General features: G+C 43.9%; 1 protein-coding gene across 11 annotated transcripts in view; it reads left to right on the forward strand.

Annotated features, from left to right (window-relative positions):
* The window catches only part of ARVCF (armadillo repeat gene deleted in velocardiofacial syndrome), a 263,050-nt gene that overhangs the window by 112,626 nt on the left and 123,032 nt on the right, over positions 1-27,392 (forward strand). For all 11 annotated transcript variants that reach the window (XM_019539025.1, XM_019539028.1, XM_019539026.1 and 8 more), the window contains one exon: positions 17,291-17,449. In XM_019539025.1, the coding sequence (XP_019394570.1) occupies positions 17,291-17,449 (159 nt within the window). The remainder of the gene's footprint in view (positions 1-17,290; positions 17,450-27,392) is intronic.

The following is a 27,392-nucleotide window of genomic DNA, read 5'->3' on the forward strand; positions in this document are numbered from 1 at the left end:
TTGGCCTTCTTCCAGTCTTCGGGCACTACACCAGAGCGCCAGGAGTTTTCAGAGATCCGTCCCAGGGGCTGGGCTATGACGCTCGCCAGCTCCTTGAGTACCCTGGGGTGCAGATTGTCAGGGCTGGCTGACTTGAAGGTATCCAGCTTCTCAAGGTGTTCCTTCATGAGGTCAGCATTTTGTTCAGTAAGGGGAGGGTTGTTGGAGAGGGTGAGGTCTTTTCTCACCGAAATAGTTGTAGTTACAGCACACGTGTTTAGCACAGAAGTCCTTTGCACCACAGTTCCTTTAAAAGGCTTTATGGTTGAGCCAAATTCATTTTAGAAGGATCCCATAATTTTGATCTCTTTAGTATACTAAAATGTATTTGACAGATTGTCTTCAGTTGTCTTTGGATTTGAATTCTGATTTGTAAAGACACTAGAAATTTATTCTCTAATTGGTTGAGTCCTCCCACCCAAGCAGATTTAGCTGAGCCTCTTTCCTGTTTACGAGTAGAATACAAAGATCAAGATAGATTTGCAAAGCCGAGGATGTGACTTAATGCATCTTGTTTCTCAGCTGGCAGTCTCTTTCATGAGTTTATTACCAGAACAGTCCCACAAATGTGAGTGCATTATTATTGAACATGTTTCCGATCCGTCTGCTGAAACTGGGATCACTTGGTGACTTTCTGAGAATATCAGGGTTTTTTTTTCCCTTATTTCAAGAAAATGATGCTTTTTGAAAGAGGTTTTTTTTTTGGGTGTGTTTGCCAGTCAAAATTTCTGTTTTTCATGTAACACAAGAGCTTTGGAATGCTGCATCTGTTCGGTTCCAGCATTTGGGGAGTGTTTTGGACATGGATGCGTGCCAGCACATTCAGCTAATGCAAACAGAACACCACTAAAGCTTGGTTCACAAGAAAATTGCAGGGCTTGAGGCTGTCAGCAGAGCACTCTCCTTTCCATCCTCTGTTGCTGGCTACGCAAAACAGAGGAAGCTGCTTAACTTGCTCCTGTGGGATATCACTTGTAGCTTGGACTGTACCAGAAGTAAGACAGTGCTTGTGCTGATCTGCAACCAGTTGTGGGGGCAGACAGTCTCTACAACTGCAAATGCACTAGCGTGTGCCCACATCTAGCAGCTCCTCATGGGTCCATCCAGCCACTGTGTTCCCAGTGCCCAGATGAGCGTGGACATTTGTTTCCCCCGTGTCTCACAAGTGACACCTTGTGCCACTGCTCCTTGTCCCTAGGGAGTGCTTGTGCCACGTGTGCTCTGGCACATAGCAAGTTACACCAGGTGGGGTAGGGGAGGCTGGGGCCAGCAACTGTGCTGATCCCAGCAGCTTTACCTGGGATACTAGGGGCTTCGGGGAGCTGCAGCCACAATGCTTCTGTAGCTGGGAGCCTGGCTAGCAGCCAGAGCATGCCTCCAGCCAGCCAGGCTCCAGTTTGGGGCAGCGCACATTGCCACCATGTGTGCTGCCCCACTTATTTTTAGTGTCGGTTTTTTTGACCCCAGGGTCAATCCCTACCCCCACCTCTGCTGCAAGGTATCAGCATGGGGAATGCTTGCATGTGTGGTGTGTGATGCTACAGACAGGTCTGCAGGGCCACATACCGCATGTCCATGCTTGTCTGGACGTGACCAGGAAGGTGCTTGTGGCTGAACGGACTGAGGATGCCTTTCTTCAGGTGCTAACTCACAGAGCACATGCTGTCTTACTCTTATTCATGTGTTATCGCACATTTGTTTGTCCCTTAGACTGCATGAAGTTAAAAGAGTTTGTGCTCAGGCTTCCTGTGCTCAATCCCTTCTTTGTCTGGGAGTGCCCATGCATTAGTAACACTTGGTGACTAACTGCTGACAAAAAGAAATAATAATAAAATAATAATAATTATATATATGCACTCACACAGATACAGTAGCTGTGGAATGGACTTTTTATTGCTTGGAGACCCTTAAAAACACCCCTGTGAATCCTGTTGTGAATGGAGAAAAGCTACTGTTTGGCAGCAAGTTTATAAAGAAAATTAAAGCAAAGTTGACAAGATCAGATCAAAGATATAAGGACTTGCTTATGTCCACCTTTCCCCCCTAACCTCTGCATTCTTCCCCACTGGTTTTCAGCTGGGGTCTGTCTTGTATTTTAACCTTCCTATCCACAGGTTTCATCTTCTCCCTTCTGCTTTTCATTCTTTCATTCTGTCCTAGCTCTACCTCTCCCCTTTCCCCCTCCACCCACCAGGTATATATGTAATCCTTTACACTGCTCACTTCTCCCCTGTTATCTCCCAGTGTCATTTGCTTAGTTGTACCTCCTTCCTTCATCCAACCCCTCCCCACACCCTTCATCTATTTTTCTCTTCCCTGCTCATTTCCAATCTGTTGATGATTACTCTTTTGTCTGGATTAGTAGGCTAGACAGCAGAATTTTATGGCTGCTGTGCTTTGATTACATTTACCATATTAAAAACCAAACCCCCCCAAAACCCAACCCAAAACAAAACAAAAACAAACCCTGGTGGCTATAGTAAATGGCATAAAGCAGTAGCATTATTACTGATGCCAGCTCATGAGCTCAGTGTAGGAAAGTTAATGAATTAGTGAAAACAAAACCACATGGCAGACATTCAAGCTGGTTTTGTGCTTCCCCTGTTCTGACATCCTAAGGCCAGCTGGTTTATTTAGCAGGAAGAGAGTGGGGAGTTGCATTAGGAGCACTGACCAGCTATTCTTCCCAGAATACCATTGCAGATCGGCTTTGTCTCGTGGATGTTTAGGTCAAGCAGAATGGCTCTAAGTCTCTTCTGTAAATAAGAATGGGGGAAGACCCATGTCGATGCTTTCAGGAAAACCAAGGGACTGATGGTAAATCCTAGCTGGATTGCCAGATTTGTGAAACTCCTGTTGCTGTTTTGGATTTTTGATTGCCATGACGGATAGCAGGACCTCCCATTTGTAAAGGAAGGGAATGTCCTCCAGAAATAAATATGAGATGAATCTTCTGTCTCATGCCTTGTTTAATGGAGTCTTTAATCTTAATGTTTTAAGATTTAAATTTAAATCTTTAACCTTAATGTATTTGCTTGTCTTGCACCGTAGCAAGGAAATATTCAGGTAGATGTGAATGTCTATCCTCATTTCACCCTATTAGTGCTCTGCCAAACAGTTTTTAAAGATGTTTCCTTTTGTTAGGAATAGCATTAAAAATGATGATTTAGTTTAAGATCAATGGAGTTGAATCTCTGGTTCAGCAACATTTTTACAGGAGCTATTTTTACATACCCACTAGGGATTCCACAGATGTATCAAAAGGCACCGTTCCGTTTTGAGAACAGAGCAAGTCTGAAGGCCGAAAACCTAATGAAAACGAACCCTGTCTGTATAGATTCCCGTGTAAATTATCTGGGTAGTGCTCATGGAATTAACCATGGAAAGTATATTAAAGTGTAGGGCAGCTGAGCAGCATACTCCACAGCTGGGTTCCATAGCTTATTGCTAAATTCTTGCTGATTTGATCATTTTAGCCATTCTGTTAAAAAAGATATATTTATTCTTCATTCATTTGTGAAAAAACAATCAGACCACTTTCATTTGAATTCTTACCATCAGCTACTATTTGCATGACCTTGGGGTCAGCACAGAGATCTTTACGGTACAGCACAGGACTAAAAATACTGAGAAAAGGTTGCCCCTATCCTGTAGGAGCAAGGAACACTGGTGGTATGCTGAGAGGCTGGTGGAGGTGGTCCTTGTGCGTTCAGTTTTTCTCTAGGAAAGATGTGAAGGGAAAGAAAAGGAAGGCACTTGGTAGCTAGATGCCATATGTTCTCCTGGAGCACATCCTTGTTTGTTATAAAAATAGACTATATTGCAAAAGTGCTGGCGGAGTTCCTCCATAATGAGGAGAGTTTGCCAGAGCAAAGTGGTAGGTACCAAAATGAGGTAGCTAGAGGCTGGCCTCTGCCAGGGCACGTGCAGCAGACTAATGCATGCAAAATTGGAGGGTACTGGCCCAGGCAGGGGTTTGGTCCAGTGGTTGGAAGATATACTAAATCTCTGTATTCCTTCTGTAGCCTCTGCTTGGCAGGCTTCCTGAAGTATATTTTTTAGCATAAATGCTTCAGGAAGTTTTCCTGTGTTGATGGTGAAATAGTGAACACTTAGCCTTCCAGCTTGTATTGCTAGCTGAGGGGAAGAGTATGCCAGCTGTGGCAGCTAGGCTGACTCTGTCCTTCAGAGTGAGTTTGGAGATGCATATTGTTTGTCAATAGATACCCTATTTTACTCTTATCCTGGAGATTTCTTGCTATTATTGCTACTGTGTAATTAATTTGGAAATGGCTTAATGTAAGACCCAAAATACCTTTTTGGGAAGGAGGTAACATATCATTCTAGGGACCTTCTATCTTCATAATATTTAAATGTGCCAAACAAACCTTTTGTCCTACAGAAATAATAAGATGTTATGTAAATGATTGAGTATTCGGCAGATGCAACTGGATTTTGATTAAAGTGGTTGAATTGTAAAGAAAATGCTGAGCATATACAGTGCCAATAAAAGAACAGGCATAGATATTTGTTTTCCAAGAGCACGCAAAGCACTTAGACAGAGTAAGGTAAACCAAAGATAGGAATTGCAGTTAGCTGAAAGATTGTGACACATTTGTTGAAGCTTCCTGTCCTGGTGAAGACAGTGTTTTGTGCTAGTTATGCTGCTGAGTGCAGTCACTTTAGCAAAAAGATCTCCTCTCTCAGTGAGTGATTTGCACCCGCTTGTAGGGGCAGCCCGGGTGCAGTGGACTGTTTAGTCCTGGCTGTTGAGCAGCTTTGAATTCTGCTCTTGATTCTGCCAGTGAATCACTGTACTTCACTTTGTTGGCATCAGTTCTTCACTCTGTAAAATGGGGACAATAGTGCTTACTTGTGTTGGCAAACGTTTTTGAGATCATTGACTGAAAACCATGCCCTTTTTGTAAATGTTCTGAAAAGATTGTGGGTGGGGGAAGAGGGGCCATGGGGTGGGGAAGGATGGGAATCATTCATGTCTCCTTAAAGGGTATGCTCATAGTTTATTAGCTAGACAAGGCCATTGTACATATCTGGTCTGACCTTCAGTGTAGCACAAGCATTCTTGACGCTATAGATTTAATCACTTCCGCATCACTGTCACTTGCACCTACCTATAAACTATTTCTATGGTCAATTTAAATGCCAAATTTGTGTACTGCACTTTTTTTGTGGTCAAAACCATTTATTAATTTTAGAATTCCAAGAACATTATAGTCCTGCCATCATAAGACCTGCAGCATATATCACTGGAATTAGTCTCCAGTGATTATGAAGCTTTTTTCTCCTCACTTCTCGGTATAGATGGGAACTATGTATGCAGCAAGAAACCTATTCCCAAATTTGATTTGATGGTGCGTAGTGGGTGCTTACTAGTACATCACCTCTTCTTGCTTTATCCATTAGGTTAGGACACTGGTCTGGAGGCATTCAAGATTATTCGCTTCTGTCTTATCAATGATTTGCAAATGGGCAGTGCCCATTTTTGACAAAATGCCAGTCACTCTTACCTTTTCCCTACTTAAGCCCTCCTTAGATTGATTGTAACAACTGAATTTTAACCTTTGAGATCTGCAGATCTTCCCACTATGTTTCAGTAATACCAACAAGGCAGAGCTTATACTTGTAAGGCAGGTGTATCTAGTTCCCCTGGTTTATTCCCTGGGGCCCTAGGCTTGCTGTTGAGGCAGTCAAAGAACTTCTGTTTGTGTGCTGTCCTCATTTTTGTTCTCATCATCCTGCTTTAGTTGTAAATGAGTGCCCCTTTCTTCTTTCCCTCTTCCTTTCAGTACGAGTTTAGGGCACAATCGTGTAGCCCTGTTCAGACAAACTGTCCGTCCATCTTTCCTGTGTGTGCAAGGACTGCTTGTAGGAGTATGGGCAACAAGATCAACTCTGTTCTGTATACTTCGAGGTGGAGGACAGTAAATGGGATAAACTAACTACAAAGAAAGAAAATGAAAAATTCTTAATGAACTCCCTTGGGCTGCTAAAATAACATGGGAACTGCCACTGCACTTTGTAAAATTTTCTTTCTCCTGGAATGTTTTCCATTTGGAAGATTTACAGCGAATGGAAAGGCCCTTGGCTTGCTAACTTGTTCGTGTCTCTTGGCATTCAAATGGACTTGTAGTCATCCAAAGACCTCCTGTGAAGTTACTTTCCTGCTGTCACATTTTTACTCTCTGGGGTTACATAACATTAAGAGCCAGACTTGTGTTAAGGAACCATTCACACATTCCCTGCTACGTTCTGCTTAGAAAATGGCTTGCTTCAGAGGGAGGAGCAAAGCAGAGCGTAATTTAACACGGATAATCTCTCAGGGAGTTATTTGGACTGAAGCTGTTCTGGCTTCTCGATGCCAAACAAACCTGCTTTGTTACTCTAATAGCAGGGGTTGTTGGCACGTTGCTTCCTTATGGGATGGGTGATGAGATTTATTGTCAATCACTTGGTTCTCTCTGGAATAAGAAATTATTTATTTAAGAAATGCCATGCTTGGAATGTCAGTTTTCGAATGCCTCAGTGATCTGTTTGTTCCTGCTGTCCCCTTTGGATTTGTGAGATGGCTTGTCTTTGTTGTTGCTGGGCTTGATCTAGTTAGTTATATAATCCAAGTGCTGTCCATAGGCAGAAGTATCACGTGCATAGGGAGATGAGTTAAATGCAAGGCTCGGGTTTGATGTAGTCACCAAACAGAGCGAAAAAGTGCTCAGGTATTGGTAATAATTCAATTTTGCACCCTTCTGAATTAGTTCTTCCTCAGCTTTAGTGAGGCATTTTGCTCCCACCCCTTAGAGGGTGGGACTTCTGGTCCCAAGATGGTGACCAGGGAGCAGGGCACCTGTCAAGGGGTGGGGGTACCTTTATGGCCTTCAACAGCTCACTAAAACTCGTTAAGCAGACTTCCAGCCAAAATAATTGCCCACCCTTGCCTTGCACTAATGCATTTTACACAACATGTGCATGGCTTAAAACATGTGTTTTAGCTTAAAATTGACCAAACAGGTTGGCCCCCTCTGACTCTCAGGTACTGGGATTGGATGTAGTAAGTTAGCGGAGGCCAACCTGTTTAGCAGACCTGCTACAAATTAGCCCCACACACTCCCCAAATGTCACTCTGATCCACTTCTGCTGCTCTGCTTTCTGCTCCCATCCCTGTGTTCCCTTCCCAATTGACTACTTGGCTTTCTGCTGCCTGTTGCCTTCCCAATATGCCGTGTGTCAGATGCAGAGGCAGCGTGTGCCACTTGTGGCATCCACGCCGCAGGTTGGCTACCCCTGTGTTAAACGATTGTGTTCTCTAGTGACCACCCCTTCGAATGAATTAGAGTAACTTCTGGCAAGCTTAAAAAGTTTTCTTTTAAGGGAAGGAATTGGCTTCTGTGTATATGTTAAATCTGTGGATGTGGTATACATTAATGCATGCCTGATCTTTATCTCTGATCAAAACCTGCAGAGCACAGGGAGAACTGTATCTTAAAATCCCGGCAAGGAAAGGAATATGCAAATGAGTCATCCTTACTACAACTCGTTTTGCCAGCATTACATCAGAAGCAGATGGAAGAGAAGGAAAAAAGCATGATGGAAGATGGTAATCTGTGGCACAACCTTTGCCACAGAAATTAACTCCCTCACTTGAGCTTCTGCTGGTTTATTGAAAGACCTTAGGAAGAAAGCCAGTAGCAATCATGGTCTGTGTTAAACTCTTTCTGCAATTAGTATGAGTCGGGTTAGATATCAGAACACCTGGCTCTACGTTGTGTTCATCTACTGATCTTTAGGGGCATTTATAGATGTGCTCAGGGAGGTGGGGGAGTGGGGTGGGGCAAGGGGTGCTTTAATTAGAGCGGCTCTGAAAGCCTCTCTAATTAAAGCACCTGGAGTGTCATGTGCATCAGCATCCCCACGCTAAAAACTGGTGGCAGAAGCACTTCATCTAAAAGCTCGTAGAACCAGCTTTAGTTAAAGCACCCCCGTTGCCATTTTTCAGTGCGGAGACACCGATACACGTGACACTGGAGTCTGCTGGAGTGTGATAATTGCCACGCTCCAGCAGACTCAATTAATCAAGTCTGCTCTGACTTACTGTAATTGCAGTGCATTGGGGCAGCCTCTCTGCATGTGTATAGGCACCCAAGGAGATCTTGTGTAGCTAGCAAACTACAGACCTGTAGTGGTGCAAATCAGAGTGATGAGTCTGTGTTCAGCCACAGAAAGTAGCAGTATTTTCCTCTTCATTAAATCTGAGCCTGTGGTGAGCAGATTTTCTGACAAATCCTAGCTGTGGAGCTTACGCTACAAAAAATATGGTTTCCTCAGTGCGCAGTCTGCTTCATTTCTGATAGCAGGATGATATTATTAGAGAGTCCTGTATCTGTTTGACTAAGCAGAGCTGACAGGCCTTAAAGAAGAAAGAACGGCCTTGTGGCTAAGGCACTTCGTGATGAGCCAGGACCAGGATACCAGAAAGCAGGATGGAGAACTGGGAGTTGGACATCAGGAACCAGGGTGCAATCTCTGGATCTACTACAGCCATCTTGGAAGTTGCCAGAGGGCAGCATGCCTTTGTTGCCCCACTTGTAAAAGATAGTACTTACCTCCTTTCTTCCCCCTTTGACTTGTTAAACTAAACTCATTAAGGTCTGGAAAAACCCTTTATGTCTCCCATCCAAGGAGCTCCTGGAAAGGCCAAGTGATGTTCTTCATAGTAATTATTTAACTTTGTGAAGGTTTTGTTAAAGACGCATCACATGTTCTGAGTCGGTCAGTGCCTCGCTCATACTGCCTGAAGCTTGTAACTGGTGAAAAGATCTAGTAAGCAGTGAAGCGATCCAGTGAGTATTTTGTCAGTGGAGCAGCACATCACAAAGGGAAAGGCTCCTTTGATACAGTTAGCTGCTTTCCACTGCAGTCAAGGTCCAGTGTAAATATAGTGCCTCTGTTTCAGAGGAGCCTTCAAGGGTTTTGAAGCATAAATCTTCCTCCCTGTTGGTGGCTTCACCTTGTTCGCAATGCAGCTCCCACGTCTATAACCTGAATGTTCATCAAAACTGACTGGATTTATTTAGGTTTGCAAATTGGTCCAGCAAAGGCTGCCTGCTGCCCTTTCCCAGTTTAAAAGCTACTGGTAATTACTGTGTTGTGAAGGTCACCCAGCACCTACCATTCATCATGGTTATTGAGCATTACCTTTAATGCAGTGGGGTGATTAACATGTATAATATTACATATAGTCTCTGCTTTGAAGTTGGCTGGGATTTAATGGCTCAGCACGTTCAGTTAGCACCCAATCGATCTGAAAAAATTCCTTGCCGTAGCAAGACAAGGCAATAAAGAACCCTGAGAGACATCTTTCTTGTCAAAATGACAAATTGCCTTTTCTGATTCAAAGAGCCAGCTTGTATGGCAGAGCTGCCTGCCTGCTGGAGAGAGAGGGGGAAGAGCATGGGAAAAATACCCTGTTTGGTTCTTCCCCGATAATCTTCCTGTTGCTTTGGGTTCAGGGGCTTTTTTCCCTTACTCTGAAAACAATTTGCACCAGGTTAGGAAGGATGCAGTGCCTCTGGGATCCTGTCCCCTGCCTTCTGCATTTTCATTCTTAAAACTCTGCTTACTGTTTTCTAGTTTTGTATGGAAAAGTTCAGCGGGTCAGCTTCCCCTTTAGCTTCATCCATCATTCCAGTCAATTAGAAATAGTTGAGGGCCAATTGCCTGGTCTTCCATTAACTGAGACACTTCAGATTGGTAAAATAGCATAAAAGCCCTCTTTGTCGCCTGTTGGGCAGGCACAGTAGACTTCCACGTTGATGGGCAGTTGCTGCGTGGCTGAACAGAGCCCTAGTGTATCTAGCTGCACTTCAGGAATAAATATTACTACTGCTTCCCTCGTATTTGTATTTTTTCTTTCTTTCCTTTTAGATTGTGGACTGCTGTGCCCTGTTGCAGAGTTCTTCTTTGTGGCTGAAAATGCTTTCCACAATGATTGTATTAAATGTAATTTTTTTTTCAGTTGCTGAAAAGTCCCTTTTTAACCTTGGTTTTTAAAGCCCCTTGGCATTATTTCTGACTCACCTGCCACGTGTGTGTGTTTTTTTTTTTTCCAGAAGGACAAGGTAAGCGTGTAACTGTTCAGGGAACAGTGACTGCATTGTGGAGTACAGCTGAGTCTGGTCCAGCATCCCATGCCAGGCCAGGCCAGCTTGTTTTTGATTAGTTGGGGATGTTTTCCTTATGTGCAGACTCGAGCAGCTTTAGGGCACAGCTTCTGTGAGGGCTCTTAAAGAGTGGCATAAATACGGGCTTGTCTGTGTTTGCTATTTGTTGCAGATTGACTTGCGCTGTTTTGCATTGATGTGACTTGTACCACAAATAGTTTCTCGCTGCGGATCATGCAGTGCTGTAACTCAGTTTATTAAACTGAGTTGGAAAGCAGGGAGGACTATCTGCAGCACGTCGGTATATATGCAAATCCATCCTGAAGCAGCTGTTGTGCATCTTCCATGTTCTTCTCCTGGTGGCACGTAGCCAGTGAGTGGTCTTTGTGATGCCAGCTTGGAGGGAGTTCTCGTACCTGGCGCTGAGCAGTCATGCCCCATGCTGCATTCAGTCTGCGGTGGCTAGAGTTCAGATGAACCTGTACAAACACTTGTGTCCCCAGAAATGCACAGATATACAAATGGCCAAGTAAACAGATGGAAAAGAAGGGCACCAGTGCAGCCGCCTCAGAGAAAGCAGCTCTGGGTGAGTCACAAGGGTGTGCAGGTCCATAAAAGACCTCTGGTAGAGCTTGCAGCATCTGCAGGCAAATATGAACACCGGCACTGTGTCGCACCTACATGCTCCTTGCAACCTTTTACCCCTGTATCTCCACATTCTGGGAAGTCCCATCCCTGCCAATAACTCCACAGGCAATCATTATACCACTTAAGGTCATTTGAAAGGGGGCATCTGTATGCCACTTGATTCTTGGCAACTATCTAAACTATCTGCTCCAATCCTGCAGTGAGGAAGCAAGCCTTGATAACAACCCTGTTTTGGAAGTAAGATGCCCAGTTTAACTTCAGTTTACCGTGGGATAGGAGCAGGTAGATTTAAATGGTTGTCGCAGACTGAGCTGAGCCCCTTTTCCCTTCAAAATGGTATAAAATTGCTCATCAGTCCACACCCCCGAAGACAGAGCTCCTTGGTAGACAGCCCAATCCACAGGAAAGTCCCTTTCACTCCCTTACCCAGAAAGTCAGGCATTTCTACTGTGGTTCAACACCCAAAAGTCCAGAGAACGTTTCAGTTCTTTTTTGCATGGGGTCACATTCGATCATTGAATTTTTGTACTTACCACATTTAACCTTGTGCATTGTTGTTTATTTTTAAATGATCAAAATACTCAATATTTTGAAACTGTTGTTCCAGATTTTGAATTTTGTATACACATCATTAAAACATCTAACTTCATTATTGCAAAATCCCTACTTACTCCAGCAAAATGCATGCATGTGCCAAGTTTCTGAATCGAGCCTTATACACAAGTATGTACAGTGTTCATGAGTGGCCCCTACACTAAAACAAGGAGCCCAATATACACCTGGCTATGTGTCCCTGAATAGTTGCAGCATTTCATGAAGTCCCTAACCTTGTCCCTAGTTCTTCAAAATGTTCAGCAAATCTGTTCACCTCCTCCTTCTACCCATCCCTCTGGTCCACCCAACAAGCGTAATGTCTATGAAATCTATGAAGTCTAGTTCCCTTGTTCTACAAAACATGGCAGGCAACTATTGTAAAGGGCAGATACTTCTCAATATCCGTATTCTCCACCTACTTCTTAGTCTTCCAAATGTACATTCTACAGTATTTTGCATCTACTCTAGTTTACTTATCAAGGTGTCCAGTAATGGGCTTTAAAAGTTAGGGAAGCAGAGCTGGCTGACTGTGGCTCAGGCTCTCACTTGATGTGGGCACCAAGTTATTTGTTTGCATGACTAAAATCACTGACCACTTAAAGGATAGAACTTAGGTTGATTAGTCTTGGGCTCCCCTTGTGCTAAATATTGTAGAGACGTAGGACGAGTGCCTTCCCCATAGAACGTGCAGTCCGTGTGTGACTACATTTACCCTAGAATAAGAAAGTCTATGCATGAGTTCATTCAGGAGGAGCTGTTGAGCTCTAAATATCCAACCTGAATCCAAGTTACTTTTCTACTATATGGAAGTGTCAGTTATCACAGTTCACTGGCACCGAAACCTGTTTGTGAAATCGAACGGTTTGATTCACAGCAACTTGGTACCAATAGCCAGGTACATATTAAATGAACTCTGATATACAGCATATATATACACACACTTTGTTGATTGCTTCAGTTTTATTCTGTTTGTTAAAACAGCTCTCTTCCATTAGTCACCGCGGCTCTCCCTGGCAGCACGCAGCCTGCAGGTTGGTAGAACATTCTGCATTCAGACAGCTGGATGGTTCAGCAAATTGTTGTTCAGATAAATGACCCTCTACAGCAGGGTTATCAAACTCACCCATCCTCGCAGGCTGGATCTGGACCCCAGGACTCCTTATGGCCCAAATCCGGATGTGGTGGTACCAGGGCAAGCACTGGTGGTGCAGGGGTTAATGCAGCCATGGCTTGTGCGTTGCTGCTGACACATGCCCAGTGAGGCTCTGGACCCCTGATTTTGGTGGTGGGCCCTGGCTGTGCTTGCTCCAGCCCCTTTGGGAGCCTTGTGAGCTGGACAATGTGGCTCCACGGTCCAGAAGTACTTTTGATACCTCTTCTTTACTGTATAGACAGAGTTTTGAACCTGCACAGGCTAATTGTGCCTAACACCAGACATGTAAGTTGACCCATTAAAATTAATTGTTGCTGGGATCAGGGTTTCAGCAGGTAACCCATCCAGGAGAGATAAAATATTCTTGTTTAATTCAATTTGAAATATTGTCTGAGATCGTTAACTATGCCCAGATATGTAGTACATTTCACAGTGAACCATTCATTTTGCCTTTGTCTATACTACGTTTTTGTGGACAAAGATGCCCCACTGAGGTAGATACAGCCTTTGTACTTTACTAAAGCCTTTAAACCTGATACCTGATGGTAACCTGAAGTAAGTAGCAACCTGAATAGTCTCTACTGCAGTCCACTAAACAAAAGATACCTTGGGAAGAGTGATTATTAAAAGAAAGTTTCTGAAGAGGGCTTGTTTTCCTGGGAGGTGGCAATCTCCTAAAATTTTATATTGTTTGCTGACTCTTTAAATTGTTTTATAGGCAGAGAATAATGAACAACTCTGTTTACTGGTTTGATGTGATGTAGGATGTGTGATCCTCTTGGAGAAGGTTATTCTTTTATTTTAAAAGATATAAAATACCTGCTTCGATGGAAATACAGTCCTAGGAATGGAAATCATTATGATTGTTGAGGTTGCAATTTTTTAATGCAAAGAAGGCCTTAGGAGATATGTGCCTCAAATGGAAAATAACTCTATTTTTAACCAGAGAGAGAGAGAGAGAGAGAATTACTATTATTTTATGGTTCTTGCTTGTTTTAGTGGGTTTTTAGACATTTCATCTGCACTAAACTTTTACAGGCTGGGAATAAATTGATTGTGTGTGGGTTTTTTTTTTAATAACTTGTTTTTAAAGGATGCTGGAGATTTAAATACAGATAAACAGAGATGTAATTCATCCCATACTCCCACAAAAGGCAAGGGGAAAAGCCTTGAGTTCTGATGCACTTTGCAGTGACTGGATTGCGATCTCTTTTTTGAATACCATGGTATTGTCTTCTGATTTTCTGTGACAGTAAAAGATTCAGTGATTTGTATGTTATGCTCGAGCAACTCCTTGCAATACGTTGATTTACTGGAAGGGAAATCCTGCTTCAGTCTTGTTGGAAACAGTATTATGTTTTCCTTGATGGATCATCCCTCTGTAACTGGATAAATTAGATGTAGCCGCCCCTGTAGATCAAAGGAGATAGTGAACAACTCTGGTTGGACCTTTCAGAATCCCAGCCTGCTTTTTGACTGCCGGATCCACGAGAAACCTCCTTCAGAGCTGGTCCTTAATTGCTTCTAGCAGTCCCCTTAGAGCCGCTGGCTCTCAGTTGGGGACCCTCCTCTTTTAACAACATGGGATTCATGGGGAGGACTCTCTGCTTTTTGTCTCCACAGTCCCAGTTTATGATGCTTAGGAGGTCCAGACTAGTGATAATGAGCACGGCGGCTCTGTGGAGGGGGTCGGGGTATACAATGTAAATTTGCCTTGCTAGCGCCCAAAGAAAATAGGCAAAGGACTGTGGAGTGCATCCAAACTGCTGTCTCTTTCCTTCACAACCCAGACTATAGCACTGGCACGCAGACGGTCTGTCGAGGAAGCAGTGCTTATGTCATTCAAAGCTGTTGAGACTAATATATACCAAAATGTTTGGCCAGTCAATTTGTATCAAGATATTAAATAATTAAGCTTAACTGGTAAAATATTTGGAATCTTTTCTTTGGCCAAAACGGTGTTTAGCAAGAGAGTGTCCTTCCTTGCTGATGTCTGTGAAGTGTTTGAAATTGGTAACGTCTCCCAGTTTCTGTGTTAACGGAGACTTGAAATCCAGGATAACTGACAGAGTGTTTTTTTCCATACTGTTGTTACTATATCAGAAATGTGAATTAATAACATAAAGTGACGGCTTCAGAGATTAAAGACCAAGCTCCTGGAAAACAACTCAGGGGGCAGGAGTTTGGATGCCATTTTATTCCCTTCACTTATAGCATCCCTAGATAGTTCATACCATGGGAGGGAAGATCCAGGCAGACAGCCTCAGTAGCTGCCTGTACTGGGAAATCTGCCTTAAATTCAGCAGGCTTTTAATCTTTCGAAGCTCAGGACACTCTTCCCCTACTGATAGCATTGTCCTTTAGGAATGCAAATCTCTACCAAATCTCCCTGGATCGTCATTTTAGCAGCAGCCACAGGATAAAAACAAGCTCTGGGGTTCATTTAAAGTCAGCGTGCACTAGTTTGCAGTTTGCTCGTGTTTAAGTGCCAGACTTTCAAGATTTGCTTTGCCCACAGGCAGACTGAATACAAAGGGAGATTTGATTTAATTTTTTTCCTGAAGTAGAAAATGTTGCAGAAACATGCAGAACCAAACATGCCTTGCCATCTTCCCCTCTCCCCAGGTTTATCATCACAAAGCAGGGCTTGCCTCACAAGAACTTGGGGAAGGATAAGCAACGAAGTAATCCGGGAGCTGCAAAATGCACCCGGAAGTGAGCAAGAGGGGGAACAGGGCTGGCACTTAGGGGTGAGAAACAAGCTTGTGAACTGAAGCAAGTCTTCCCTCTTGGTTTTATTGAACCTTGCTCAAGCAGACAGATTTGCCATCTTACCTATGCTGTGGTTTCAGAGGGGAAAAAACGGCATTGTGCCTACCTCCACCTATGTATTTGGCACAGCTTGTTTGCTCTTCTGCGGTTACCCACGCTCCAGTATGATCAAGATGGCTGCCTCAGGCTCACGTCCTCACTGCTGAACTATGTTGCAGCTGGCTTAATATTAACATCTACCTGGATATAGAAACTCTTTGCAAGTTAAAATGTAAGCCTGAATTGCAAGGAACAGGTATTCTTTATAACGTCACAGTATAGCTGTAAATAAATAAAAAATCTTGAAGAAGGGCACCTTAGCCAGCTCGTTTTAAAGGAGGTTACCGATCATGTGAGGATTAAATGAAATATATTTTCCCTGTGGAGTTGAGCAAGAGAATTCAAAGCCCTGCTCCTTTTCAGCAGCATAAAGACGTTTGAAAGTATTTTCTCCTTTAGAGCTCAATAGCAGGCATGTCGCTGCCTAGGATGCAGTCTACCATATCATGGGGATGAAATGTAATTTCCTAAATAAAACGTTACAAAAACAATGTGCTGTGGTTTCCTGGTGATGAGACTACTTACAGGTGGAGGATATTTAAGTCTCGACATAATTAGACTCAGCACCTGCATAGCAACAGATTTATTCCCTATCATTTTGTTTGTCTGTGAAGTGAAAAGACATAGCGTCTTGCTCACAATAATTTCTTAGGAGGATCAGTGAGCAGTGCATTCTGTTCCTATTTTTCAAACATTTCTTTTTTGAAATAATTATACAGGAAGATCATAGGCACTATGTCTAGTAGGACTTGACTTAGGAAATATAGGCTCTAATTTTGCACTGAGCCTTGAGTGGGTTGGACCCCTATGCATTCATGAAGTCCAGTGGCTTTTGGGAGCAAAAGAATGGCCGGCAGTTATACCATACTGTATTGCCTTCAAAGTGTTTTGCAAAAGTATCATTTCTCAGTATTGTAAATCGGCTCCTTATTGGCCACATACTGTGAAACGTCTGAATTTCATTCACCTAGTGGGGGACCTTTTCTGATTTCTGCTGCCATGTGAGAAGCAAAATTGCATGAGGAAAATAAAAAAGAAAACAGTAATTTCTGCTTGGGAGAAGCAGAAGAATTCTCTTCAGACAGTGGCCCCGAGGGAGCCATCCTTTGATCTAGAGGAGATTTTTCATTCTGTTCAGCACTTCACTGCGCTTCGTGTATATAAACAAAACTTTTAATTGATTTTGTAACTAGTTAGGCCTTTACTGTGCTACAGAACTTTGCAGGGGGAGTTGAGAAGGGGAGTGAATTCCCACTAGTGCCACCTGCAATTCGGCTGTTAGTTTTGGCTTATCGTATATCCATAATTATCGTTTTGGCTGCGGACGATGTGTGTCAATTATAGTTCTGTGTAACTAGCAGGCTTTGATGGATCATTTATGGCCTTGTTATGCTCTGCTACTGAGGTGTGAAAAGTGTTTTATCAGTTGGAAGTTAGTTTTTAATAACAAGATGAACTGCTTTGAAACCCAGTGGTGGTGTTTGCTCTGATCATGGTGCATGTTTTTTTCTGGGCAGATATTGCCCCTCTCCCCCTGGACGAAGCATAGAAGGGGAAGTGCAAATCAAGCTTAAATATGAAGAAACGGTCCGTTGGAAATGCAGGCTCCTTGATGGCAGCTTCAGATGTTCTTTGCTTCCAGGGGTTTAGTCTGGCCAGCATGCTCTCAGATTGTCGATAACCTCTCTCCCCTTCTGAGTCTGTATGCCCATCCAGTTGCATACACGAGAACACACAATAAAAATGCAAATGCATCTCTGCTAAGTCGTGCTCAGATACATGACAAACGTATTTCATATTTACTTCCTAGGAGCAAAGCCCCAGCAACCAGACCTCAATAGCAATGATGCAAGAGCCTCAAGAGATGGTGGAGGAGACTGTAACGGTGGAGGAAGATCCAGGCACACCCACTTCCCATGTGTCTATTGTGACTTCTGAAGATGGAACCACACGGAGGACTGAGACCAAGGTGAGAATTTCTGGGACATTAGAAGGGTTGTTTTGAAGGTAAATCTGCCATGCTTTTAAGAGGGAAATGGCAGAATCTCAGCCTAGTCATGGGAATGATAAAATAGCAGCGCATAAAATAGGTTAGTAGAATGACAGTCATACCAGCCTGCATATCTCTGCTTGGCTACAATCCATAGCAGTGCTGGGGGTTCCTAGTGCTTTGTTCTTCAGATAAAAGGCTTCCAGTTTTAGCTCTTGAATAACTGCTCCAACTGCACATGACTGTCTGTGCATGTTCACAAACTGCAGTCAATACCAGGCAGGTAGCCTATCAGATTCCTTATGAATCCAGATGCTACTTCTGTCCATCTTTTCCTATTAGCTGCTGTTCTTCTATTACTCCCCTTGCTGTATTTTGCCTCAAGTTGATTTGTAATCTCTGCAGGGCAAGTGTTGTGTGTTCAGGGATGCCTGGCATGCTTTGGAATGCTATTAGCATAGTAATGTATCCAAAGAGCTGGACCTTGGGAGTTATGCTGACATCTTTATTAGGCTTTGGTCTTGTGCAAGGTCAAGGTTGTTTCCATTTTTAAAAGTTTTAAACAGCATTGGGTAAAAACAGAATGGTTCAGCTGTTTTCCACATTAGGCTAGACATGAGCTACTGAAGAAAAGTCAAATATAAGTCACTGTATGGACAGGGGTATGCTTACCACCACTCCAGAATTATAGAGCCTCACAATACCAGTTTAGTACGTCAGGTCTTCAGGCTGGTATAAAGGGGCATGACTCAGAAGTCCTTGTGACTAACTAAATGACGGCTCCAGCGGAAGTAATACCAACAGAAGATCAACACCGAAGGATTCGAGGACCCAAATGAGCGAGACCTCTTCCACCAGTGCCTTAACAAAAGACTGGTGAATTCCAATCAGCAACAACGGGATAATGTTAGCGGCGTGAGTGGCGCCCTCGAGGCCACTGTTATCGGCGCCTCTGAAGAGACACTTGGATTTTCCACCAGGAAACATGAAGACTGGTTTGATGAGAACAACGGAGAGATCGAAGAGTTGATTGATCACAAGTGCAAGGCCTTTTGTGCTTGGCAAAATTACATCAACTCCAAGCAAAAGAAACTGAATCTCCAACGAGCCAAGGCAGAGGCCCAAAGGAGGTCCCATGCTATGAATAATAAATGGTGGGAAGACAAGGTTAAGGAGAGTCAACATATCACTGACATACATGAAAGATGTGGTTTCTTTGGTGCCACCAAAGCCATCCATGGTTCGAGCACTCAGGGACCAACACCTTTGAGATGTAAGGATGGAGAAGACCCGATCAAGGAAAGAGGAGCCATCAATGCCTGTTGGAAGGAGCATTTTGAAGACCTTCCCATCACGACTCAGTTGTTGATGAGAGTGTTCTCAACTCCATCCTGCAACACCCAGTCAGAAATGATCTCAGAATCCCTCCGATCTTTGCAAGGTGAGCAAAGCCATCAAGCAGATGAAGAATGGCCAGGCATCTGGAGAGGCTGGAATATCCCTGCAGAAATGTTCAAGCGGGAGGGGGAGGAGCTCACATCACAGCTTCACGCTCTCATCTTAAGGATCTGGAATGATGAGAAAATCCCAGATGACCTCAGGGACACAATGGTTGTGACAGTCTTCAAGAAAGGAGACAAGTCCAACTGGAAACTAGAGTGGGATCGGCTTGCTATCCACCACAGAAAGATCACTGTGAGAATCCTCCTGAACAGTCTCCTTCCACCTGTTGAAGAGCCCCTCCTGGAATCTCAGTGTGTGTTTAGGGCCTCAAGAGGCACAACTGATATGATCTTCAGAGCTTGCCAGCTGCAAGAGAAATGCCAGGGACAAGATAAGCCTCTCTACGTGGCCTTTTTTGATATCATGAAAGCTTAAGACTCTGTCAGCTGAGAAGTGTTGTGGAGGATTCTTCTGAAGTATGCATGTCCATCAAAATTGTCACTATTCTCTGCCTTCTTCATGACAGTATGTGAGAAATGGTTCTCAGTAATGGATCCATCACAGATCCCTTTGTGGTTAAGACAGGAGTTAAACAAGGCTGCATCACTGCTCCAACACTCTTCTCAATATCTCTTGCTGTGATGCTACATCTGACCACCAGCAAGGTTCCAGCCAGAGTTGAGCTAAACTACTGAATAGATGGTAAGTTGTTCAATCTCAGCTGACTCTGAGCCAAAACCAAGACCACCTTGACCTCAGTCACTGAGCTCCAGTATACTGATGATGCTGTAGTGTACGCTCACTCAGAAACAGACTTTCAGGCAATTGTCAATGTCTTTACTGGTACATACAAGACAATGGGACTGACACTTAACATTGGGAAGACTAAGGTTCTCCACCACCAAGCTCCTAATGAACAATCCCCAGCTTCATTAATTCAGATCCGTGGTGAGACGCTGGAGAACACTGAGTATTTTTTGTACCTTGGAAACCATCTCTTGCAGAAGGCTGACATCAAGAAAAAAAATCCAACATCACCTCAAACGTGAAGTGCACCCTTTGGACGCTTGAAGAAATGGGTGTGTGAAGATCATGATATCAGATCTAAAGCCAATCTCATGGTTTATCAGACAGTCATGATCCCCACCTTGACGTATGGAGCTGAGACATGGACAATGTACAGGAGACATCTAAAGATGCACCATCAATGCTGCCTGTGGAAGAGCCTCCTAATCCGGTGGGAAGACAGATACATCAACCTTAGTGTCCTTATGCAAGCAAACACCACATATTGAGGTGATGATCATCTGATATCAACTTCGTTTGGCTGGCTGTGTCATCCAGATGTCCAACTCCAGGCTCCCAAAGCAATTTTTATTCCCCCAGCTCAGAAAAGGTGTATGCTCAAGAGGAGGGCAGAGAGAGTGCTTCAGGGCCATCCTCAAGGCCAACTTAATGTAACGTCAACTCATGGGAGACTATCACCGAGGACCAGCCCAAATGGAGGAAGAGTCTACTGCAGGGATCTCTGTACTTTGAAACCTCATGACAACAACAGTAGATGAAAAAGTGGGAGCGGCAGAAACAGTATATCATGGACCAAATCAAGAATCCAGAGCCACCCACCTCACACGAAAACACGTGTCCAAGCTGCAGTAGAGCCTGTTGAACCTGGGTAAGCTTCATCAGCCATCTCTGGCCACACAGATAAGACAGTCATGGAAGATAACCATCCTTGACCGCAAGGGATTGCCAAAGAAGAAGAATTCAGTGCCTCCCCCCAGGCAGGTACTGCTATCAGGGTTTCTCTGGAGTGCCAGGAACTGCTGTTCTTCCCCTGTGGATTAAAACAGTGAATCTAATCCTGCTCTTAAGTTTGCACTGGCTTTCTTTCATCCCTTTTTTAATGGGAAAGAGTTTTATGGAATAGGACCAGGGATGTTAAATCTATTTTATGTTATATTTAATGCATGAATTTAATAAAAGTGGCATTAAAAATTGACATGGTCCCCATTTTATATCTATATTTCTATCTACATGTATGTACACTGTGTCCCAGCCAGCACCTCGTTCTATTCTCCCGCAACTTCCCTTTATGCAAAATGTGCTTCAGTCTATCTTAACTCTCACCCCATTCCTCAAATAAAAAAGGCATTTGTGACTTTTGCTCCTACTCTGCTCTGGCTTAGCTTGAGTTTTACTTTTTACACAAAGTAGTCCACACCTGACCTCTTCACATTTTCCATACATTTCCTCTCCAAGCCCATGGGCAAATCAATAGTCTTCAGTTCAAATTAGTTTCCTTTCCTTTCTGATGTAGGTCTCCAGTCGGAAGCTGTGGTACTCTTCTTGCTCAGCCAGACACTTCAGATTGTGTCTACACTATGCTTTTTTTACCTTGAGTGAGCTCAAGGTAGTTAACACGGTGCGGAGGCCAGTGGTGGTTTCGTGCTGTAAGCAGTTGTCCTTTCCGCAAGGCTGAGTCACCTTTCGTGGAAGAAGATTTGGAACTGACCCTTTCCCTTCCTTCACAGCCAGAACCCCCAGGAGAGCCACCTCACCTGAGTTTTCCCACCGCCACCAGCACCCCGGTGCAGCAGCAGCAGCACATCCTCTGACAGGATGAGACATGCAAGCCTCTGCTCCTCCATTAGCTAAAGGTATTGGAGGAGCTCCCCAGAGGCCCCCTTCCTCCAGCAAGAAGTCTTTGCAGAGGCAGCAACTTGGGAGGGCGGAGGGGAAGGGGAGGAAGAAGAGGCGAGTGGCATGGCTGACTAATCCACATGTTTTTGAGCCTGTTTGGAACAGGCTTTTGAACTCCACAGAACGAGAGGGCATTTTTGTAGTACTCTATTTTAGGTCTCCCTTTAAAATCACTTCAGTTATTATGCCTTTGAGATTCCTCAGCTGGAACTGAAGCCTTGTATCTGATGTAAATGTGCATGCTTCTGCACAGCGCTGCTCCTTTGTGTTTTTCTGTGTACCTGTTGTTTCAGAGCTAGAATTTGCTGCAGTTGTTTCCAAGTATAATTAAATAGCCTCAACTCAGAGGCATTGAAATATGTTGCTGCATATTTTCTTTTTTCTTCTCTTTGAAACCTCCTATAGCAGGGAGCCAGGAAGAAGGGATAGTAGAACTGAGCAATTGCCTTCTTTTGGATAGAGAAAACCCTCCTTCATGCAGAATTTTGCAGTGAGGTTTCTGTGAGTAATTCCTCCCCAAACTATTGTTCCTGTTGTTCAGTCTACATACCTTGCTGCCTAAATCCCTACACAACAGTCACTGCGCAAAGAGTAGATCAGATATACTCCACCTCAACTTTACAATCTCTTCTGGAAGCCAGACATCCAGCTTGTTAAACCAGTGAAGGTCACCTTGGGAAGAAAACTACCATATTTAGTTTGTAGCCTAGGAACTTTGCAGCAGATTAAAGGGAGCCTGTTTTTAAGTGGTTGAAGAGCACTCAATAAAACAAGCCAGATTATTTCTGTGTTTTTAAATATGCCTCTTTCTCGACCTCTGTCTTTATCTGCATTGAACTGATAAGAGCTTTCCAAAGGAGATGTTGATCATTTTTCTGTATTTGCATAAATCTGCGTGCATACAGTTTAGATCTTGTGTGGCCATTTGGTTTTTATGCTTTTAGAAAAATAGCCTTCTCTTGAAAACTTGAATGTTTTGCCTCATGCTCTCATGTTCACCAGGGGTCTGATTCTGCAAAGTGCTGGCTACCTGCTACTCTTAATTTCCGTGGTGGTTGAAAGTGCTTGTGATTTCAGCCCTAGATTCCAGAGGGGCCGTTTAGCCCCACAGTGCAGCTGTTCACTTAGGCAGGGAGTTTCAAATGGGGCTTGAGGGAAGGTAGGCACTGGAGTCCAAATTAATTTTAATGGGAGCTTGAGCACCTCACTCTCTTTCGTCGCTTTGAAAATATCAACCATTAAGTTTAAATTGGAAGGAGGAAACTCAAACATTCGTTTTGAAAACCTACAGGGCCAGTTCTTAAATGGGATTTAATAGAGAGGTAATGGCTTGAACCCATTTGGCCTGATAATTTTACAGTGTATAGTTTAAAAATAAGCACTCAGAAATGTCAAAATGCTTTTCTCCTTGAGCGTCCCTTTTTACCTGTTTCTGTTTTATGGCACACTTTCAACAAAATCCCTAGTCCTGTCAGTTAATATAAAATTCACCTGAGTTATTTAAAAAAAAAAACGGGAATGAAAAAATTACAGCACTGCTTAATCAGATAGCTTCATTTGCACAAAGGCAAACCACTTAACATCCTGATATGATCTTTCTCAGTATAAATGTTTGTGCTTTGTATGCTTTGAGGAACACATGTACACAAAGTATGCATCTGTCTAATCAGTTCCCATTTGCTGTAAAAAATAATGATTGGATTTCTTTTTAGTGTGTTTTTGTGTTTTGTTCCTCCTGTATATTGATAGCTGGCATTTTAAAAAAAGGAGGGAAAAGGAAATTACGTTGATTTTTTTAAAATGTGCTTGATTCCATCAGGTTTTATAGACAGATGTGTTCCTGGAAGGGAACAAGAGCTGACCTTGTGGTAGATGCTGGATAGGAATCATAATATAAATATAAAAACATCAACACTTTGTTGCTGTTTAGGTTGACAAGCATGACATTTTAATCATTTTACAAATTTTTTAAATAGAGTAAAAATACAAATACTTTGAAATCAAATATTAGCTTGGAGATAAAATGTATGTAGATACTTAAATTAAAAGAGAATTAGGCCCTTTCCAGACACTCGGGTTGCAAGGTGCCTAATCACTGGTGCAAGAAGGAGTTAGGTGCTTTTGAAAAATGTTGTCTGTGATGTAATGTAAATCTAACCTAGATTAAATCTGGAATTCTCACCAAATATTTCCAAGGGATCAAAATGGTCAGCATACCATAGAGACTCCCCCCTTTTTTCGGATGTACAGTAGGATCGTGATATGGAAATGTTGACGTTGTGTATTTTATCTAAAAGAACAGTTTTAGATTGGGCAAAGAGCATCCCTTTCTGTGTACTTGTGCACAGTGAATCCCTGATTTGGCCATGATTGTGACACAAATCTCTAGATTTTTGGTAATAGGAGCTGATGATGATGAACATCTCATATTCCCAGTTGGGTGACCTATAACAGGCCCAGTGCTGTGGCAGTTGCGATCATGATCAATGTGTGCTCTTCTGTTTTCTCCCATTCGTCTTTTGTTTGCAGACTTGGAGAATGCTTGTTAGGGCCATGTGAAGCTTTGGTCCCTGATTCGATTCAGCAGAGATTCGGCCCAATTCGGCAGCTGAATCTCCGAATCTGAATCAAATCAGGAGACCCTTTAATCTCTCCAAATCGAATCGGGAACCCTCTAAATCAATTCAGAAAGATTTGGAGATTCGGACATAGATACAAATTTAAATATTTTTTCTACGTACCTCAAGGTACCAGGCGGCTTGTGAACGCTGTGATGCTGGGGTGGATGGAGTGTCCCATGGGAGCATGGGGGGGTCCCCAGCGTGCTCGGCAGCAGACCCAGAACTGGACCAGAAGCACTTCCAGTCCACTTCTGGGTCTGTTGAGGAGCGTGTGGGGGGCCCCCCCATGCTCCCTCGGCTTGGCGACTGGTGCTTCCTGGGTCTGGGGGGGCACCTGGGGTCCCCCTGTGGCCAATTGCTGAACTTGGGGGGTGGCCCTGGCAGTCCCAGAACTGGACTGGAAGTACTTTCAGTTCCACTCTGGATTTACCGCCGAGCACGTGGAGGGTCCCCCTGTGCTCCTGGGGGATGCTCCATCCACCACAGCACCACAGTGTTCACGAGCCACACCTGGTACCTTGAGGTATGTAGAAAAAACATTTAAAGTGGTGTCTATGGCCGAATCACTGATTCTTCACATCAACATTGTATCTTCAGATTTGGATTTGGCCGAATCAAATTGGGGACAGTGATCCCAATCAACGAGTCAAATCACTGTCCCTGTTTCAGGCTGAATCTGAATCCAAACTGAATATGGCCTGTTTTGCACATCTCTAATGTCTGTATTTCTTAAGGGAATGGAGAATGTAACTTCATCTGACTCTGGTACTGATTGTATAGTGATGGGATGCTGTATGCCTTGTTAAATAGTTAACACCTTCCATCTCATCCTGAGTTGTTCTGCAGTAGTTGGTACAGTAATTTATAAGTGTATCCTTTTTTTATATATATTTGAGGCCCATTGTAGAGAGCCTTATTAACATAAATAGTCTCATTCCATTAAGTCTTGCTCATCACTAGCTCATTCCAAATATATGGCATCCTTTTGAGTAAAAGTCATGGTATATTGTAGTCCCCATTTGGGACAGCTTCTAGGCATTTTATTACAAGTTATTGGTGTCAGGGGAACAACAAAAATGCATGTTAAGAGCGGAGGTTGCTGTGTTATCAGCTCCTCAACTCTGTCTTTGTCCTTTAGGAAATATGAATAAACCATTCCATTGAATTAGATTTCCTGAAGTGGAGGTTTCTTTTTCTTGCTTGGAAACCTGATAAATGGGACTTCCTTTGTGTGCTAATCGTTTCTCAAAGCTTCCTTTTATGGTGCAGTTGGTGACAGAGGTTGTTAAAACCATCAGAAGGCACATCTACCACTCAGTGACAGATACATTAGTGGAAACTCCTTTTATCCCTTTTCAGGACATTGCTCCTATAAAGAGAATTACTTCAATGTCATTGTTGTTATTTGATATTTGTTAGGCTAAGATAAATGTTTACCCTAACACATGAATGGGATGCTCTTTGTGGTTGATTAAAAGGGTCTTTTTGGATGTCTCAGTTCTTTTGGATTTTGATGTAGGCAGCACAGTTTTCGGGAAATACTAGGACTAAAGTTTTGCAAACAACAATTATGCTTAACCAGGGTTTTTCAGGACCGTTGCCATCAGAGTTCTGGTATGGTTTCCATGACTAGCAGAGGCACCGATTACTTTTCTCATGACAATTGTAAAATTTCTTGAGACTGTGCATCTTGTGCTGCATATCTGTGAGAAAGAGTGAAGTGAGCTGAGTTCTAGCTTGCAGTTCTGGTGGGGAACACTTTGGATGGCTCAGTGTGTGTGTGTGCTGTTGTAAATAATTTGTATGAATAGTTTTATAAGCAGGATACCTATTTGCCTTTTTCACCCCAGGCAAATGGCAGTCTAGGCCTGACAGCAGGCTGCAGAGACTGCTCTCTGTTTAGTTCCCCATGACTTCAAGGTTCATTTTATTGGGCGAGTGTTGTCTCCAGATCAATACTATCGTTTTGTAATTTCAGTTGCAAGCACGTGGTTGACTGTGCCTAAGGCAAAAGAGGGAGGCTATTGAGAAAAAGGGTACTCCCAGGGAGGACAGGGCCGAGACGAAAGGGTCGTCCTAGGGAAGACGGAGAGAGAGAGAAAGGCGTAGTCCCAGGGAGGACAGAGTGAAGTCCGATGAAGGACGGGGGAAGTGCAGTGGCACAATACAAGACTGCTTGGAGTTGCGGTGTTTGAGGTGTCAGGGCTCTGGCTCCCCCCTCTTTGAAGAAGAGAACACCCCGCTTCTCCAGAGCTGACCAAAAAGGAGATCTTTGAGTGGTGCTACAGATCATTGGGGAAGATGAGGACAAAAAAGAGCCAGGGTCTTGACCTCTTGAGGCATGCCCCTTGAGGAGGGCTGGCTTCAAGGGGTCCCAAAGAAGGGGGACTAAATAAGGGTTCTTCTTGGGGAGTCCTGAGAAGCAATACGATCCTTGACACTCTCCAAGGACAAAAGCATAATGTGCAATTTTGTATGAACACTAATATCCATGATCAGAATGTCACTGTGGACGCTATACAGGTACGGCACAGATCTCTAGCTCGGTGGGTCTCAGTAGGCCTGTGCGAAGCGGCTGGTATTCACTTCAGATTCAGCCGATTCGGGGGACAGTGATTCGATTTGGTGATTCAGTTCGGCTGAATCTCTGAATCAGCCAGGCCCATCCCCCGCCCCTCTCCCAGCCCGGCAATGGCTGCGCTGCCCACCCCAGCTCCTGGCTTTTTGGGGGGAAAAAAAGGCCCGACTCACCGGGTGCTGCCGGGCAGGGGGGCAATCCCTGCTGCCCCCCACTTCCCCACACTGCATGGGGGGCTCTGCATGCACCCCCAACCCCCCTTACTTCCTCAGCCCCCCACCATGGGCACCCCGTCTGGCCCTTTAAGAAAAAAGAAAAGACCCTGGACTCATCAGTCCTGCTGGCAGGTGACGATCCCCACTGCCCTGTGCCATGTGCAGGGCTGTGCATGAGCCCCTGCAGTCCTGGGGCTTTTCTCATTTTGTTTTTTTTCTTAAAGGGCTGGAGCTGGCCCAGGCGGGGCACCCATGGGGGGCTGGGGGAGCAAAGTAGGGTTCGGGCGGATTGTGGCAGAGCCCCCCATGCAGTGGGGGGCAGCAGGGATCGTCCCCTGCCCAGCAGCACCTGGTGAGCACTG

This window comes from Crocodylus porosus, unplaced genomic scaffold, assembly GCF_001723895.1.
Source record: "Crocodylus porosus isolate Cpor-Errol unplaced genomic scaffold, CroPor_comp1, whole genome shotgun sequence".
Classification (NCBI taxonomy): Eukaryota; Metazoa; Chordata; order Crocodylia; family Crocodylidae; genus Crocodylus; species Crocodylus porosus.